This window comes from Thermobia domestica, chromosome 5 (assembly GCF_964235325.1).
Source record: "Thermobia domestica chromosome 5, izTheDome1.hap1.1, whole genome shotgun sequence".
Classification (NCBI taxonomy): domain Eukaryota; kingdom Metazoa; phylum Arthropoda; class Insecta; order Zygentoma; family Lepismatidae; genus Thermobia; species Thermobia domestica.
In genome coordinates, this window is record NC_137458.1 from 231872091 (window position 1) to 231891058 (window position 18968).

At 35.6% G+C, this 18968-nt stretch overlaps 1 protein-coding gene across 1 annotated transcript in view; it reads left to right on the top strand.

Annotated features, from left to right (window-relative positions):
* Positions 1-18167, top strand: part of LOC145684559 (coagulation factor IX-like) — a 31933-nt gene extending 13766 nt beyond the window's left edge. Inside the window, exons 2-4 of the mRNA XM_081756952.1 lie at positions 9888-10090; positions 15897-15960; positions 18046-18167. Coding sequence (XP_081613078.1) covers positions 9888-10090; positions 15897-15960; positions 18046-18167 — 389 coding nt within the window. The remainder of the gene's footprint in view (positions 1-9887; positions 10091-15896; positions 15961-18045) is intronic.
* The last annotated feature ends 801 nt before the right edge of the window (positions 18168-18968 follow it).

The following is an 18968-nucleotide window of genomic DNA, read 5'->3' on the forward strand; positions in this document are numbered from 1 at the left end:
GTTTATAGTCAAGTGCTCCGATAGCACCCGGAAATATATATTGTTCTTGCCACTCTGCCTTTACTGTTTGAATATTACACACCTCCGGAAACAATCAATTTTCAGATTTCGCAATAATCGCATCCATTACACTTGTAGTAGTCATCGACACAGTACTTTGAGCCACAACAGAATCCCCTGACATTCAGACCTGGAATCCCGGATCACTCACGTAAAGCATGAAAACCCGCATCTTTTCATCATTACGTAGTGCATCATCCCAAATTTCTGTTGATTCTCCTAAAAAATGTTGTGCTAACTACTCTACATTTTCTTTCATGAACCTATGTTTTTTGTAATCTCCATTTGCAACATTTCTCTGCAATTTATATTTTTTTCTACATAGCAAAACCAGTGGTGCCCACCCCCCCCTTATGTCTATGACGCACCCCCCAATTGTCTATCCGTAGGTGTTCTTCCATGAAAAAATCTTCTTTCGATTAATTTACCCCCCCCTCATCAAACATATTTATATAGATTTAACCCCCCAAATATTTCAATGACGCAGTTTGCGTCATAGCCCCCCCTTGTGGGCCCCCTGGCAAAACAATCATATACTCTGCCATATTTCGCACGGAGTCACCTATTTAGCTTTCTCCACAAATTCGGAGAAGTTACTAGCATCACAGAAGAGCCTTTCATTTTTATTGATATCAAACGCGTACTAGTTACTCGGTTCGAGAATAGAGGTGTGGTTACTTCAAAAGGGCGGGGCTTCTTCGAGGTCAGCCGAGACGACTAGTGCTCAGTTCTCTTTTTATTGATACCAATGCGAGTAACTACTTCAAAATTGGGCGTAATGAGTAACTTCTCCGTTTTATTGATATCAACCATTGGCACGGTGTAGTGTTGCATTATCCATGTGCAGGGTGAAATTGAAATTTACCATTTGTGGTCGTTTCTCTGTCAATTTCAAAAATTCTGTATCTAAAAGTGTAGGGAAATACTCGTCTGTAATTGTATGATCTTTCGGAACAAAGTGTGACAATATCATTCCTTGAGAATCCCTTAATATAGTGTACAGCACCTTCTCACCTAGGGATGCGCACGAGACGAGTCGAGACAGGATTTTCCTGACAAAATTCGAGTCGAGACACGGCTCTTCCAATAGAGAAATATACATTTTTCGAGTCGAGACATCACTTTTACAGCACATTTTCGAGACGAGACAGCCACAAATCTTGTCTCGTGCGCATCCCTATTCTCACCGAAGATGCTATCTAACTTTTTTTTGGGGGGGGGCTGAAGAATCTGTGTGTTTCCACTTCATCAACTACCTTTTTGTTGTTGGGTTGACTAATGGAATCTGTGATTCATCCATTGTCACAAAACTTTCCAAGAAATTGCGTCCCTCTTTTCTGAATGTCAAATTTGCAATACTTGATCGAATCCTTGTCTCTTTTTGACCGTCATTTAAGCATTCGTGGAACCAAGAGAGAAGAAACTTTCCTTAGGCCCAGTTCGTTTGTAATTATTCGTTGTACTGTTCCCATTGTTAGCCTCAGTGTATCAAATCTTCTGCATAGTGACACGCCTATCTCCTACGATGAAAGTTTCAACACAGGCAATGTTAGCGTCAGTTCTCTGCTTATTAGGGATGGCCAATTCCCTAATTTTTACTTTCCGGAATCCGGAAAGTAAAATCGGAAAATTCCGGAATTCGGAAAAATTCCGGATTTCAGAAAAAATCCGGAATTCGGAAAAAATCCGGATTTCGGAAAAATTACGGAATTCAGAAAAATTCCGGAATTCGGAAAAATTATTTTTTTCTTTTTGTAATCCTAAGAATTTTGTTCAAATGCAAACGAACAAATTTCCTTTTTGTAATCCGAAGAATGTATGATGCAAGTTAAGCTGAAACTTACATCCTAAAGTATACACTACTCAATCTTCCCATGGTTAATGAGATGTAGTCCAAAAATACGATGCACTCCTAATATTTAATTTTTGTTTGTTTTACTGTGATATTGTCCAGAGGTAATACATATATCACACTGAGATAAACAACTTGACAGAATGAAGATATCATACGCAGTTTTCCAGAAAATCGTGAGAAACGAATTTTTATGAAGTTAAAATATGCGTCGCTTGTTGCCAGTGTGATGCAATTGATAACTTTTATGCTAGAATAGTCTTATTATTATTATTATTATTATTATTATTATTATTATTATTATTATTATTATTATTATTATTATTATTATTATTATTATTATTATTATTATTATTAATCGTTTGTGTACTGTAAAAGAAAAATATGAACCGTTAAGTAGTAGATTTTATCTGTTGTTTTTTGATATCTTCTAACAGTAATAACAAACTGGTTGTAAATACGCAATGATTATCAAGGACAATGGCATATTAATGTAAGGACTACTCTGCAGACTAGCAATAAACAATAAACAATAGTTCCAAAAAAAAAAAAAAAAAAAAGTAACTAACTTGGGCACGTCAGAATGTTCGCGAGAATATAGGGACCCATTGAGACTAGCAAAAAACGTGGTGTAATTATTACTCAAAGGGCCGTACAATGGAGGCATTAACGTTAATGTTAATGGCACTAATGAGCACTTACTTGCTCTAACGGTTAACCTCATTTTTGAGATGATTCTTAGAAGTGGGCGTGTTGACATGCAGTTAGAAGACATATCCATTATTTAAAAAGCACACGTTATCTGTGGAGTGCTAACGATTTGCGTCACTATCGAACACTAACATAGCACTAGCAACGTTTAAAGTCGAAATTGGAGTCTGACATAAGTGGCTTGTCAACTTCACGGACATTATATTTTCCTTGAATGCAAGAATTTTGCGCCCAGGAAATTTGCGCCCTACCACAAAAATAGTAAAAAATGCGCTCGCAATATATTTGCACTGGGATGTTTTTTCTTTTGGCTTATATTGCGCCCTACCGCAAAAAGAGGGGAAAATGCGCCGGCTATATACAGTGAAACCTGTCTTTAGCGGAATCGAGCGGGACTTGCAAAAATTTCCGTTAAAGTCAGGTTTCCGCTTAGTGGAGGTAGACCTATCCTTTCTTTCTTTTTTTCTTTTTTTTAATACATGCTTATAAAGGGGCATACTGAGAAAATATGTTGCTGTATGTACATTGTTCGATCACAGTACTTCTTTCTTCTACGAATAAATACACAAAAAATTAAAATGAATACAAAGTATACTATGCACACGTTTTCTTTATTTTTCTAATAGCCAAGCAGAGTTATCTGTGTACATTGCTGCTTGGCTGCTTGACTTTCCGCATACACTTTAGCCTGAGAAATTATACTAACTGAATCAGAATCATTTTTCCGTAAGGCAAAATTTTTGCAGTTCCTTTATACTTCTGAGAGCATCTTGATATGTATTTATTCTACACTCTTCTTCGAACTCGGTATCGTATTACTCTTCTTCCTCTATCTCGTTTTCTTCTTTCCGACATTCCGTATGATTCTTGATTAAGTTGCGGGGATTAAGGACAATTTGTGGGGGTGAATATGAGTAGTGGTTGGGGAAGGTCAACACTGTCCAGAAATATTTAACAAAAGAACGAACATTTTATCGCAGAGAGTGTAAAGTATATGTCTCAGAGAATGTCTAAACGCTGTAGTCCGGAACTCAGAATTTTCCGTTAAATGTTTATTTTCTTTCCGTTGTCCGCGTAACACAGTTTCCGCTTAATGAAGGGACTTTTACACGTTTTATTCTCCAAAATTCATGGGACCGTGAAATATTTCCGTTTAAGACAGTTTTCCGTTTAATAAAGGGTCCGTTGAAGACAGGTTTTACTGTATTTGCACTGGGATGTTAGCGCCCTACAATTCAACTTATTTTTGTATTGTGTAAAGTAACTTCCACTCACACTTGAACTAGGCTTGCCTCTCATCGTCTCAGTGAGTTACTCCATCCGTTATAATATTCCGAACAAATGAAAAAAATACAATTTTAGTTCACTAAAGGGCAATCCATACAAATACAATTTTTCATTATACTACAAAATTTACAATAAAAGTATAAATGACTGATATATAATTATTTATTAATATAATCAAAGAGTATAATTTAATCTACAAAAGGCTGTTTGGCTCTGCCCAGATATCTCTGTTCGCAATCCTTGCGAGTTGTTTGGCTTTTTAGGACACAAAATATAGAAAAGAAAATGTAAAGTGAATGTAAAATCAGTTCAGTAATATTATCAAGAAAACTATGTACAGTGTGTTTACTTGCTGGAATTACACTTTAAACACACAATTGCGTTCAGTCGTTCTTTCAGAAAAAATGTTCCGGGGGGCACACTTAGTATTCCGGAGGGGGTCACTGCTGGTACTATTCTATTTATTATTATATTATAGACGTATTATTTTGGTCTCCTCTGAGGGGGCACTTTGAGAGCTCTGGGGAGGCCAGTGTTCCCCCAAAATCATCTCTGGAAGAAGCAGTGATTGCGTTGATCCGTTGTGTTCTTTTGGCTTATATTGAAGTTTATTGTCCCCTTATATAGCCACAATGAAAATAAACCACAAATGGCATGGTTGTGGGGGGAGGATTGTTTATGCTGTAATGTCAGCCCTTCCGAGCAAATGCGTAAGCTCGAATAGGTTCTTTTATTTCGCAGGGCTCAAACTTCCCGGTTGAGGTACATTGCAGGCGCAATTTTCCCTGTTCTTGAGGTAGGGCGCAAATTTCCCAGACGCAAAATTCTCTACACCGTTCGAATGACCTCGGAAGACTATATCTTTTTCAATACTTTTTATAATTTTTTACTCGAGATTTCTTCATAGCTTCTTATTAAAATACTTACTAATATATCCTCATTTTATTGTCCTAACCAATCAATATGGGTATGTTGTCAGTAAAATATTTAGATTGATCGAGCCTCTGGTGTGTAACCACCGTATTTCATATCATCCCTCCATTAGAAATCTTGGCTAAACGAACCAATATATGTTGCCAATAAAATAGTTTAGAATGATTGAGCCCCTGGTAAATAACCACAGTATTTCGTGACAGACCCCCCCTTCCTATTACCATATTCTAGCTACGTGCCTGACTCAGCTAATTCTCTACATTCTTTACCAAGCACACATTTTCTAAAGCGGAAAATGCTCTCTAAATACCTAAGCTCATTATTTTCAGCAGATGCACAAATTGGGTAACATTCTATCTACATGAATGTTATATATGTCGATTACTGGAAACCGTTTCTTGCTATCTATTACCATATTTACTATATAATGATTAACGTTAAAACCGGAAATGGTTGATTTGTACCGCTTCCGGTTTGAATATTACATTCATCAGGGAACTCGATTCTTAACTATTGACTCTGTACATCGTGGCCAAAATTGATGGTAATCCATCAGATAGTTCTTGAGATTGTTTGTTTCACTGACGGACAGAATGAATATATGGCTATAGAATTTTGATAAACTAAATTCGTTAATGAGTGATGATGGAACAAATATAAGAAAGGGAACCAAGAGTAGGCCTACCACCGGAAAAATTTTCGAACACAAAATTAGCCATCGAAAACCCACATGTCCTGGGTTAGAATACCATAGATGAAAACTCTACCACTGAGTCATCAATCACCCGCTTATTAGTTTTATTAATTATTATATTAATATAAATTAATGAATGCCTGCTTATGTTAATTATTGAACAATTACATTGTATACTTCGTAAAGTCAAAAATTATAAATTTGTATTTACTGTACATACAGTGAGCGCAGAAAGTGTTCGTACACCTATGCTATTGAAACGAGAATGCCTGCGAAAAAGAAACAGAAAATTTAAGAAGTGTAATAACACACACAATATGAATACTGAAAACTAAGCTTTATGAATATATCAATAAAGAACCACGAAGACAAGTTTAATGGTAAGAAAGTAAATAAATTCCGTAGAAAGTGTATAGAGTAGACGCAAAAAGAGATCGTACACCTGACGTACGAATACAAAACAAAGATACCACAACTGGGGTTCACTAGTATTCACCTGATTATACACCTCTGTATAGCATGACGAATAACAGAATGAGTTTAGTTGTGAATAGGAGTGAAAAAACTGCACGGTGGGCTGTCAAAATGGGAAGCAACCGAACAGAAACAAATGAGGAGACAAGAAAAGTAATTATTAAATTGCATAAGAAAGGTAAATCTTTGAGAAAGATAGCAAACCTTGCAGACAGACCTCGTTCAACAGTACAAACAATAATTGCGATGTATAATGTTTCTATCACTGTGCGAAAAAAAAAAAAAAAAAAAAAAAAAACTGGAAGACCAAGAGTGTTGAGTGAACAAGATAAACGTTACATTATTAGGGAAAGAAAAAAGGTTCCGAAAAGTAGTGCTGTGCAATTGGCAATGGATCTGGAAACACGCGGTGTTAAAGTATCAGCCAGTACAGTGCGGAATTTTTACAGGGTATCATGGTCGGATAGCCAGGAAAATGTTATGGGTGAACAAGACAAATCGTATAAAGAGACTAAAGTTTGAAAAAGAGTATAAAGATAAGGGATCATGCTTCTTTCTGGAATAGGGTCATATTTTCGGACGAAAGTAAATTTAATCTTATCGAATCCAATGGGAGGCGTATGGTATGACGCAAGGTGAATACAGAGATGAATCCTCAAAATCTCGTCCCTAAAGTAAGACACGGAGGAGGGTCCGTGCTCGTCTGGGGTTGTATGAGTGCCTCAAGAGTGGGTCGTCTCCACTTTATCGATGGAGTGATGATCCACAAAGTGTATATTAACATATTAAAGGAAAATCTCCATACTAGTGCACAGAAAACAATTTATTGTTCAGCAAGGCAACAACTCCAAACATACAGCGGAAAATACTCGATTGTGGCTACTCTATCCTTGAAACAGCTTCGCACACCTCCCCAATCCCCAGACATGAACCCCATAGAACATCTATGGTCTGTTCTGGAGACAAGAATCAGAAGGCACAGCTTCTCTACTAAAGAAGGCCTGAGAAAAGCTATTCAAGAAGAATGGGACATAATCAGTCCCGAAGCTACTAACTAACTAACTAACTCTATGGCCTATGGAACCCGGAGGTTCAATGCCGCGTTCACAAAAGCTCTCCACTGACTTCTATAGTCCCGAAGCTACAGAACTACGAACTACTACAGGTGAAATCAATGCCACGAAGACTACAGACAATCATTAACGCACAGGGTAATCCCACAAAATATTAAATAACGTAATATACTTTATAAGCATTAATTCAATCATAAGTGTACGGTGACTTTTTGCGTTTACAAAAAAGGAATTCTCTCTTTTCTTCTGAGCAAAACAGTGATTGTCCTTGTTTGGCCTTTTTCTTGTATATAGAAATAAAATGTATGAATGTGTAGTCTTAATTCTGGTTATATATATATTTTCCACCTCTCGTTCTCATGCTAGCTGTTTTCAATATAAAGTATGCATGGTGTACGAGCACTTTCTGCGCTCACTGTAGGTATGTTGACAATAAGCGAATGTTATTAGAATATTTGTTGAGATTTCTTTTCCTTCACTGCCTTTCGCCTGGTTAAAAAGTAGTTTGCAGTGCTTTGGAGCAGCTGCAGGTGGGAACGCGATAATGTTTGAGACATACCGGCGACTTTTTTGTGTGTGAAAATAAGACCTTCCTCATAAAGCAGTAAATAACTGCAGTAGCAATTGTCTACGTAAGTGATAAAGACATATCCAACTACAAGAAACTAATACAGTATATATATTCATTATTGTGTTTCTCTTTTAACAGCTACTAGCTAGGGATGGCCAATTCCAGAATTTTTACTTTCCGGAATCCGGAGAGTAAAATCGGAAAAATTCCGAATTTTTTCTAAATTCCGGATTTTTTCCGAATGTCGGAATTTATCTGAATTCCGGAATTTCTCCGAATTCCGGAATTTTTCTGAAATCCGGATTTTCTCTGAATTTCGGAATTTTTCCGAATTCCGGATTTTCTCTGAATTTCGGAATTTTTCCGAATTCCGGGATTTTTCCGAATTCCGGATTTTTTCTGAATTCCGGAATTTTTCCGAAATCCGGATTTTTTCTGAATTCCGGAATTTTTCCGAATTCCGGAATTTTTCTGGATTCCGGAATTTTTTCCGAATTCCGGAATTTTTCCGAATTCCAGAAAGTAAATTTTCCGATTCCGGAAAACAAAATTTCCGGAATCCGGAAAATTTTGGCCATCCCTACTGCTTATCTTTCACAATCGTTCGCCCTGCTTTGAACTCACGCACTCACTTCCTAACAATGTTTCCTGCAAGAGCACTATCACTACACACACCTTCCAATTAGCGATGAATATCGGCTGCACAACGTCCATATACGGTGAGGAATTTCACAATTACCCGTTGCTTTTCAACCGAAAATTGCATGTCCCAGGGTTATCACGTCTTACTCGTTCAGGCACTGTGACTCAACTGCTGCCACCTAGTAAACAAACCCTGCATTACTTAGAGACGGAGAATGGCGGTATCCGACGCTGCATTTGCTTTTCTGAAATAACAAAATATGTGGACTTTAGAACAAAATTGCACATACTTTTGATCTGCGCCTCGGGCTTTGTCAATATATTAACGTTTAAAAAAGCAAAAGTAAAATATTTTGAAAAATGTTTGCACGGCCTTACGTGAAGAATTGTCCAGTGAGAATGTATATGTAAGTACTTGTCGTTGCTATTACACCTAGCAGAAATTGGGCATTCTAAACCATTATAAAACATGTTTCAAAATATGACTTTTGGCTTCTAAAACGTTAGCAAAGATGTAAAACTTGTTTTCCTTCCGATTTCCTGTCACTGCACTGATTCCGTGTATCTATATCTCTCAAATAAAACTATTATGTTACCTCACTTTCCATATTTTTTAATACTATGTAACATTATTACAAATTGCCCTTTTGTGCCCATTTTAGATAATTATAATTAGATACATAATCTGCAATATATATCAGACGTAATTCACTTGTCGCAAAATGTTACGTTTTATACAGGAGTACCTCTGTCACACGGCAGCCAAGTCCTCGTGCCAAAATGATATTTCCTGAAGAGATGCTTCTTTCAGGTATGTGCATGTTGGAAGAGGGAATTGACCAATCACAGACGACTTACTAAAGTCGAGGGCCTTTGAATCAATGAAGAAAATTTTCATAACAATCGAATGGTCATATTTAATGTAGAAAATGGTTCAGCGTGCACTAATATCATAAGAACACAAAAATTATCATAATGGTATTTACTAATAAACGCAGAAAAAAAATCTACCATTTTAGTGGAAAATATAATTCTCTATTTTCTGAACTAGTCTCTCAGTGTTAAGTGGTACACTGGATGTTCTAACGCAAATGATATTTTCCAAAGGAGGACATCAGTTGTCAGGAAATATTTCCAATTCAGATTAAGATTATATAAGAATCATATTTTGAATAAAGGAATCAGGCGGGAGGAATGAAGGAGTTCCGCGGGGGCGGGACTGGCCCGGCGGCCAGCAGTTGCATATGGCTGGATTAGTCGAACCCAGGATGTCCGAAAACTTTCAGCGGAAGTGTGTGCATTATTCACATATAGTGTAATAATGATAGACTTGATCGGGTGTATTTTAGCACTACTCTCATCCTAATATGTGCATGCTATTGACCAGTTATAATTGGCCAGGAATAACTTATCTATTTGTACTATAAAAATTGGATTTTGTAGATTTTCTTAGATCGTTTGATTATGTTTCGTCTTTGCGCATTTTCTTTTAAATTATGTGTTAACATTATTGTAGAATTACGACAATCAATATGTCCTTCTGTAAAAAAAAATATTATAAAAATAAAATATAGTTTGCTTGTCTTATAGGTATATACAAACATGGCCGACACCATTTACACGTGGCGAGCTGGGGCAGAGTTTCTGATAAAGGAAAATTCGGAGCAGTTCTTATGGAGGGTAAAGTGAGGACGATGACCAGAGAGGCGTGTGTCAACAGAACCAAATACACTCTACAAGAAATCGAAGATGATAATTTCTGTGCAGCAGCAGATAGCACTGGAACTTGCACGGTATGAAATATGATTATTAATTCACTTATTTTCGCTTGAGAACCAAGTAAATAAATTGATGAGTAAACCACATAAATATATCTAGTCGTATGTATAACAAGATATTCGATACAAGGGAATATTACGTACTTTTTCTTTCTAAAACATACTCATACCGTCTGTCTAGGATTACCAAATTTTACATTTTATACGTAAGTTTTAAGCTTTCCTTCTGCTTTTTATATGTTTTTAATTTAGTCATAAAATGATTTATTCTGCTATTAAGTCAATTTTAAAATATTTTCATAAAGTTGTGCGAAAAAAAAATTAGACGTACTAATTTCCCACATACTCTTTACAAAGCAACTCAACTATGTAACTTAACATTCAGAGAGATAATCCAACAGGTCGCGTTTTATCATCTAACGGGCACTCTTACCTTATGTCTTAGAGTAATTTATCGTCTTACTCTCCGTCTGTCAACACCGTCTCAAATCATATCGGTCGATCGTAACACACTGATGTCAGGAACAGAAGATGCTGTGAACTAATCACGAAAGATATTGTAAACTAATTATAGAAGATATTGTAAACTAATTACAGAAGCTACTGTGAACTAATCTCAGATACTGTGAACTAATCAAAACACAACTCCAAGTTGTTGTGAATTTCGATATGTTCTATAAATATTTCTTGAACGTATAGAAATGGATTTAGGACTGTTAAAAATGCTTGTACTCATTACCAACTTGCCTGTTAAAATTCCATTTAATAATTTATTGCATTTCAGATTCAATTTAGGGCTGCCTACTCTGAAAAAAAAAATTACTGGCATTCGCTCATAATTCTTAAAACATATAAATTAAAATTGTATTTCAAACCTTGAAATATATAGTTGAACCTGACATAAATAATGGTCTGTCGATAAAATGTCGTAACTCCGTTAGTAAAACGAGACGAAAACTTAAAGCTTAAAATCGTCATTGTAACAACTATAATCTAACAGCGATATTGTCTTTATCATCCTCTGAACGAAATATTTATAATTCCAAAAGCTTACACTATGTATTAATATGTGTATGTATAGCCTATATGTGCAAAACCAACTAGTCACTACAAAGATTCCATGCAGTTATTCTAAAATATGATTTACTTACGGAAAACAACATGTTTTTGTGTAGACTCTAGTTGTACTTGTAGGTACAAACAAGATGAACATTTATGTGCTATGTCTCTAGTGAATATCTACACATAAATCAATCCCAAAATTAATAATTCTCAAGTCATGTTGCAAATTCTAGTAGCATATACATAAACTAATTTTGACGTAGTTTCTATGCTTTTATATTGTTGCATTTTAATTGTTTAATTCTGTAATAGTTAAATTATGAATGTTGCAGTAACATCATTTTCTGTAATAATATTATTTTAGTTACAACCCATTCAAGGGCGCCCATGTTGTGGTTTCCAAGGGGGGGGGGAGTATAAGCGAAGTTTCAAATATAGTTTCAAATTTTGCTGTAACTAATGTAAAAATTCTATTGGGTTTTCAATATTCCCAAGTGCAATTTCTTCTTAGGGGGGGGGCAATCACCCCACCTTGCCTCCCCCCCTGATGGGCGCCCTTGAACTCATTAAGGCAACGTATTGTTAAATCATGAGAGCTCGTTGCTGAATCGGTTTCATTGAGATTTTTTAATAAAAAACACGGGACAAAATCTTTTTTTTTTTTTTTGGTGCCTCTACACCGAAAGGTGTTGACCGACCCTACTCCGACATAAAATGTTAACATAGTACAAAATTTAAAAATAAACTTATTTTATACAGTGTGGTTCATAAGTTCCCGGACTAAGGTCATTTAAAGAAAAATAAGGCAGCTGGTATAATCTTTCCAGTTTGTTGATTAAAAACAGGCTCTATTTGAAGCAATACACTGCTAAGCACGTATTTCCAATATTGTCGTGGCCTTGGAAAACTTTTGCGTCAATTCTATTCAGCATGACAGTCACACTATTCGAATCTCCTTGATGGTATTGAATTTTTAACTCTTTAGTTGCAACTTCAGCTAGGAGAACAGAAAATAATCGGGCGGAGACAAGTCTGGAGAGCAAGGGGATGCTGCAAACTTATAATTTGTTTTTGAACCAAAGACTGTTTAGTCGTCGTTGTCGAATGAGCTGGAGTGATGTCGTGGAGGAGGAGAAAATTCCGAGTGAGGTACAGGTCAGGACGAACTCGACGAATGCATGTTATTAGATCATCTAGTGCTCCTTATTTACAGTGAGTCTTCTTATCCATTTCACACTCTAATACAGACTACCAACAGTGATGTCTTCTACAATTCTTGTCTTCTAAACTACTGTAATTACACTAAATTACTGCCAATTTGCGCCCTGTTAAGTAGCCATAGTAATACGTAATTCAATCATTGTTCCACAAATAGCGTTGGTAGAAAAGCGGTAAAAGAAATCAGTCCGAGAATTTAAAGGGCATACTGTATGTCCATACGTTTCAATTATTTTAAATGAATTTTCATTTTGAATCTACTGTAAAGGAAGATTTGATCTGTTATAAGTTTATGAATATATGAATATCTTTGCGTGAATGTAAAAACACACACCTGAAGGCAGTCCCTCACCCCGCCCCACTCTCAAAGCTAAACAGAAATCGGTGCCGCTGGTCCCAGACTGGAAAAAGATTGAGAAATCCATATATATATATTTGGCTGTTGTCACAAAAATGTAGTATTTTGAATCATAAGTGTAAACTATCATAAGTTGCTTGAAGCTGAATGGAATTAAATGAACTACAAACCATAATTAGTGGAAGTCTATCTAGTGACGAATAGCAATATGAAGATTTGTGATTCTGGGATAATAGTCTCGGAAGGCATGACCACTGTCTTGGTTGTCGAAGACGTGTCTACAAATACATGAACACTTTTAGATAATGGAAGTAAAAACCAGTGGGCAAGGTTTGACGAGTGGTGGATAGGACAGTGTTTCACATCGCAATACATGTAACTTTTGCAGTGCTGTTTATTCATATTACTGTCATGTAACTTGATTAGACCTTTCCAGTTGACCAGGGACGTTCAGAGGAGTGTTGGTTTTACAAATTTTATTGTACTTTATTCTCACACTGAATTTGAACACCACAAAAAAGCTTTGGATCTCTCTCGAAATAAATTTCTACATACGTGCCTGCTGTTGGTCAATACTCAATATAGACATTGTCGTCAATTTCTTAAATCATTGAGTTTGTATGGATTAAGAGTTGTAAAGATTAGTGCAGCTACAAAGCATCTCACAATCACTATAACTACTTCAAATGCAACGTCGGGCCGGAAATGTTCCAGAAGAGACGTGCGAGCCACCAACTGATAGAATGAGTCGGTTGCTAAACAATATTAAGTTTTTGCACATATGAGTGCGTGTGAAACAGATCTGGGGCTATGTGGTCCATGAATACGAACGTAGTCTACAGCATAACGTGGGTTCCGAATCATATGGACTCTGACAGAATCGAACCCGGGTTTCCCACGCCGAAGGCGCATACATTAGTCATATAGTCACGAGGGACGCTTCTTAATTTATGGGACTTTACCCTCTATCGTGTATTAAATGAAAGCGAAAAGATTTGTAATAAATTATATTAGTTTGTTCAATATGTCTTAATTAGATTATCTGACACGATAGAGTCAGAAAAATAAAATATAAATATAAAACTATAGCTTTGATTATAATCTATTAAAGTTAGTTTAAAATAACAATCGATAAAGTATCAAAGATTATAATCTACGTCAATGACGGTCAAATGGCTTATATACTTCACCAGAACGCGGATAATCAAGATTTGTTTTTAATTTTGTGGTTAACATTAAGAGTGTAGCTGGATATGATAATATATCTGAATAATAGAGATTTTACTCTTAACTGTATATTTTCTTTAAACGTTTGGTTACGAAGTCCATTTCTGAAAAGTTGAGCTGAGTTGATTTTGAGTTTAACGTTCCGTTCAGCAGCGAGGCTATATGAGACGTGGACCTGGTGTGCCCGATTTCACATAAATGGAGATCACATAGAATTACTTTCAAACGCTCGTAGTTATGCCCCAATTTGTCTAGACAAATAAAACAAGAATAAATAACGAAGTTTTACATGTATGACTCACCCACACTCAATGAACAGTTCTTCCCGGGGAAGGGGTGATGGAAAATGGCCCTCAAATATGTTTTTTATTTTGTCCTGGTCCGCATGTATTACAAGCTGGCTATCACAGATTTTACATCATTGTCCAGTTCGCAGCAAGTGCAGATATTCATTTTACTTCCGTCCTTTTTAATCTTTACCTAATTAATCAGTCCATAAATATTTCATACTGTAATCGTATCAATGTATCTTAATAGAACTTTCAATACAGAAAATGTAACAAAAATTTATATTTACAATGAATAAATTAATTCCGTTGGAAATTGGAGTTCAACTTTATTAGATCCCATGTAAAAAAATACATTTTTATTGTTGTTGTTCATTTAAATAAAGTGTTTTGAATGCAAAGAGCACTGTAAATAGGAACACTGTATTGGAAAGACCGCAGCCTCATAAGAAACTTATATATGAACCAACAAGTAAGTGTTAGAAAATGACAGAGGAGAGTGTAATTGGAAGGAGAGTTCGACAGGGATGTTGTGTCTCGCCTACAGTATTTAATATCTATCTAGAAGAGTAGTAAAAAAAAGAACCTATGAAATGAAGACTGCATTTCAGTAACAGGTAGAGTGATTAGGTGTATAGGGTTAGCAAATGACATGGCGCTTGTTGCAGAATCTGAAAAGAAAGTCAATAAAATGTTAGAAAACTGAAGGGCTGTGAAGAGTATGGTATGAAAATACATGTTAAAAAGACAAAAGCCATGGTGATTTTAACTAAGGGATCGGTGTCAAATATAGAAGTAGGATGAAAGAAAATAGACCAGGTGACTAGTTTTCGATACCTGGGTAGTATTATTAATAATGACTATGAAATGTGAACCTGAATTAAAAGCAAGCATAGGAATGACAAAAGAAGTCTTTAGAACGAAGAAAATACTATTTTGTGAAACCTTGATTAAAGAGCTGAGAAAAAAACTCAAAGTGCTTCGTGTGGAGTATTGTGTTGTATGAGTCAGAAACATGGACATTACGTAAAAATGAAAAACGAGTGGAAGCTTTCGAAATGTGGTAGTGGAGAAGAATGGAGGGAATTAGCTGGGTCGAGCAGAAAAGAATAAGAGGATGTTAGAAATGGTGATGGGAAAAAAACAATTTTAAATATTATTAAGAAGAGGAAGAGAAACTGGTTAGGACATTGGCTAAGAAGGAACTGTATCATGAGTGACGTGCTAGAGGGTATGGTGGCAAGAAAAAGAAGTGGCGAAGGAGACTGCAATTAATGGACGATATGGAAGCAGAAAAATCATACATGAAGGTTTAGAGGTTAGCGGAAGACCATGGAGCATGGAAGCTTCTGAGTTGCAACAAGTGACCTGCCAATAATGGCAGAATACCTATGATGATGATGATTATGTATTGGTGTTTGATTTCTTTAGATTCTTAAATCGTTCAGATTTTTCTAAACCATTTTTGATTAATTGTTACTAAATAGTAATATTTTCGTCTCCAGAATTTCAGAAAATCACTTATTATGTTTGTTAAAAATTCTCAGAAAATTATCAATCAAGGCAGTTTTATTGTACATAGATGTTATATTTAACGTAAGTATTTTGTATTTTAAAAATATTTTATTTGTGAGAGATGTTACTATAACCATTGTTTTCAATATTTTAGGGGGATAGCGGAGGACCATTAACAGTACAAGTAATCCGATCACCCATAACTGTAGAACAAATCGGTAAGTGTCTCATAGAATAATCTATAAATTGTTAGTTTATGCCTTTATAACAAATTATATTTAAATGGGTTTTTAATTTTCTACTTATTCTTAAAATTATGCATCAGTTCGAATATTCTGTACAAAATGTAGGGACACCAAACCTTTGTCTGGTGGACGTGGACGTTATAGTACGCACATGTTTCCGAAGCTGAGTATCCACTAGGAATAACCTTCTGCATCACTCGAGTGACGATCTAGTGTTAAATAGCTTTTTGTTTATGCAGCGCCGCTCACTTGTTCGTCGATTTTTTATAATGGTTAAAATATTAGAATAATGTCCGATTATAGAGTTTTCGGTAAGGTAAACGGCAGGGAAAACAGTTCTAATGGTCCTAATAGCTTCCAAAGCAGCTACTTTGAGAAACTACAGATTTACAAATGATTTTTCAGCTTCATAAATAATGAATTATCCCTTGTAGACTAACCTGTCTCAGAGAATAATTCAACTTCTCGAACGGATGAAAACATTGTGAGAATTCGTGAACTGATGTTGGAAGATCATCACAGAACTACAGGGGGACTTATTCATTTGTCTGGTGTATCACGAAAATTCCTATCAACAAATTTTGACCGAGAAATTCCAAATGAAAAGGCCTGTACCAACATTTGTGCTTCACGTGCTCAATGAAAACCTGACCCGTGTAAATGTGTGAAATAAAAAGGGCACTTGAAAATCGACCCTGCGACCTCCTCTTATTCTCATGAATTAAGAAATCATGAATTTATCCAGTGCTTCCGTCACTATAATTATATAAATGCAGAAATAACTTATTGGCTAAGGAGCTCAATAGTTTATCGCAGCAGGAACTAAATCCCGCCATCGGATTTTATCTTGTAGAAAACTAGTCCAGCCAAGATGTATTTTATCCACCTCCGTTAGATATTGCTTTATACTATAATGATTTTGGTAGAGTCAATAATGGACCGAGATTTATCCCCTTCACCAATTTATTATAAAATTTGTTAAATACAAAACGTGTTTGATTACAAAGAGTAAAATAGTGTTCTCTCTTGTTAATGTCCAAGTAAGGAGAAAATAGGTGTTTTGCACGGTGCCCCTTCTCTCAAGGCAGTCTCCAAGGCACCTGCCGGTTCTGGTGAGTCTTGAAGGATAGCCCCTTCAGCTCAAGGCAGCTTCGCGAGGCTTGGTTGTAGAAAGGACCCCTAGTCCAGTGCGATCTCGGGAAAGGTAGGTGTATCCCTAGTCCAGTGCGACCCCAGGGCGGTGTAGGTGATTTGATCAGTTGGACGACTGATGCTGGGTCCCTCGGTGGTTCTCCTTTTTATTTGTCCTCTTCGGGTCCTTCCGTGGGGTCCGTCTTCTTTCGGTGTTCCTAGGTGTCTTTCGTGTCGGCTTGTTGTCTGCTGGGTTGTTTATAATTATTAGCACGTGTTGAGCTGACACGTGCGTGTGTTGTAATGTGGGGATCCTTGCAATATTATCCTCAATCTTCTTCTTGGCCTACCTGAATATCTCTTTCCCGAAGGTATTCTAACGAGAATTCTCTAGATTTGTGTATACCTAGGCATTCCTATACGTGTTTTTCACGCGTTCTACCCATCTTATAATTAGTACAATATTTCATAACAACTACAGAAATACCTTGCATAATGCGGTTGTGAAAAACGAGGATTTAGCTGTAACAGTTTTATTGTTACACATAACTACGAATTGTCAATAAATTTTCCACAATTTTCGGGAGAAAACTCATTTTTTAAAGCAAATTATTATTACATTTTAATTTGAGACAAACGAAAGTAAACTATGGAATGGTTTGTAAATGCAATAAAGAAATCGTTCACGAAGTCGAAACCCCAACTTTGATGACCCATACATCCAGAGCCATAGGTTGTACACCGTAATATTTCGTATCATCGATCGCATAAAGTTTCATCAATCGCATTACCCTTACAATTGATATATATTTTAGACAGATCAAATGAATAACGAAATATGCTTCAATATGTTATTGTGTGAATAAGGTTTTATTTTAGTATTTAATATTATATTATAGTTTTATATTATTTGTTTTCCTTCCGTAGGTATTGTATCCTGGGGAGTGGGATGTGCTGACCCTGAGTACCCAGGTGTATACACCAATGTGACTTACTATTTGGATTGGATTCTAAACAACACAGCTGATGCGAAGTACTGCAAATATTAGTTAATAAAATTATTTTATCTAAATGATTGTTCTACTTAAATTGGTCCATTCTTTGATTGTCACTAAACTATCTATATTTTTAATATTGAAAACAAATTTTAAGTAATTCGCTTTAAGATAGGTTTAGAAAATTGTGAGTGAACTTTTTGTAATTTGCTAAAACAAATAATGTACAGAAATATTTTATGCATCAAATAAAAATAAATAAAGAAGAGGTCCTTGAAAATATAAGGACCATTATATGTGTACAATTATCCCGTAATTTTAGAAGTTTCCTTTTAAAATCCCTAATTTCCTGCTATTTCAACAACAAAATCGCCATGTATCCTAGCCAATCTCAGAAGTGTTTCACAGATCAGTATTGTAGATGTATAGTGTTAATGTACGTATTGTGAATGCTTTTTTTTTAAAAAAAAAATAGATAATGTATTTAGTAAGAAGATTCTAGATTTTAAATGTAATTTATAAACTTCTTTTACCGTAATCAATTGACAAATAAATGACTTCTTTTTGTTTTCCTGTTTTCATTAAGTTATTCAAATTAAAATCATTACAATGGATAACATGTTACTCAACAAATTTTGACGAAAAGTTCGTAAATTCCTAAAATTTATTATTTATTTATTTATTTATCTGTTTCTTTTACATTTACTTAGCACAAGACGATAAAATTTGATAATTGAAGAATACCCTTAGCTCTAGTTTTGCACTTAAGTACATAGCAAAAAAACAAGGTGTTAAAACAACTATTTGTCTACCACCATTATACGTAATATTAAAACGTCAAGGCTTGTTTGCTAA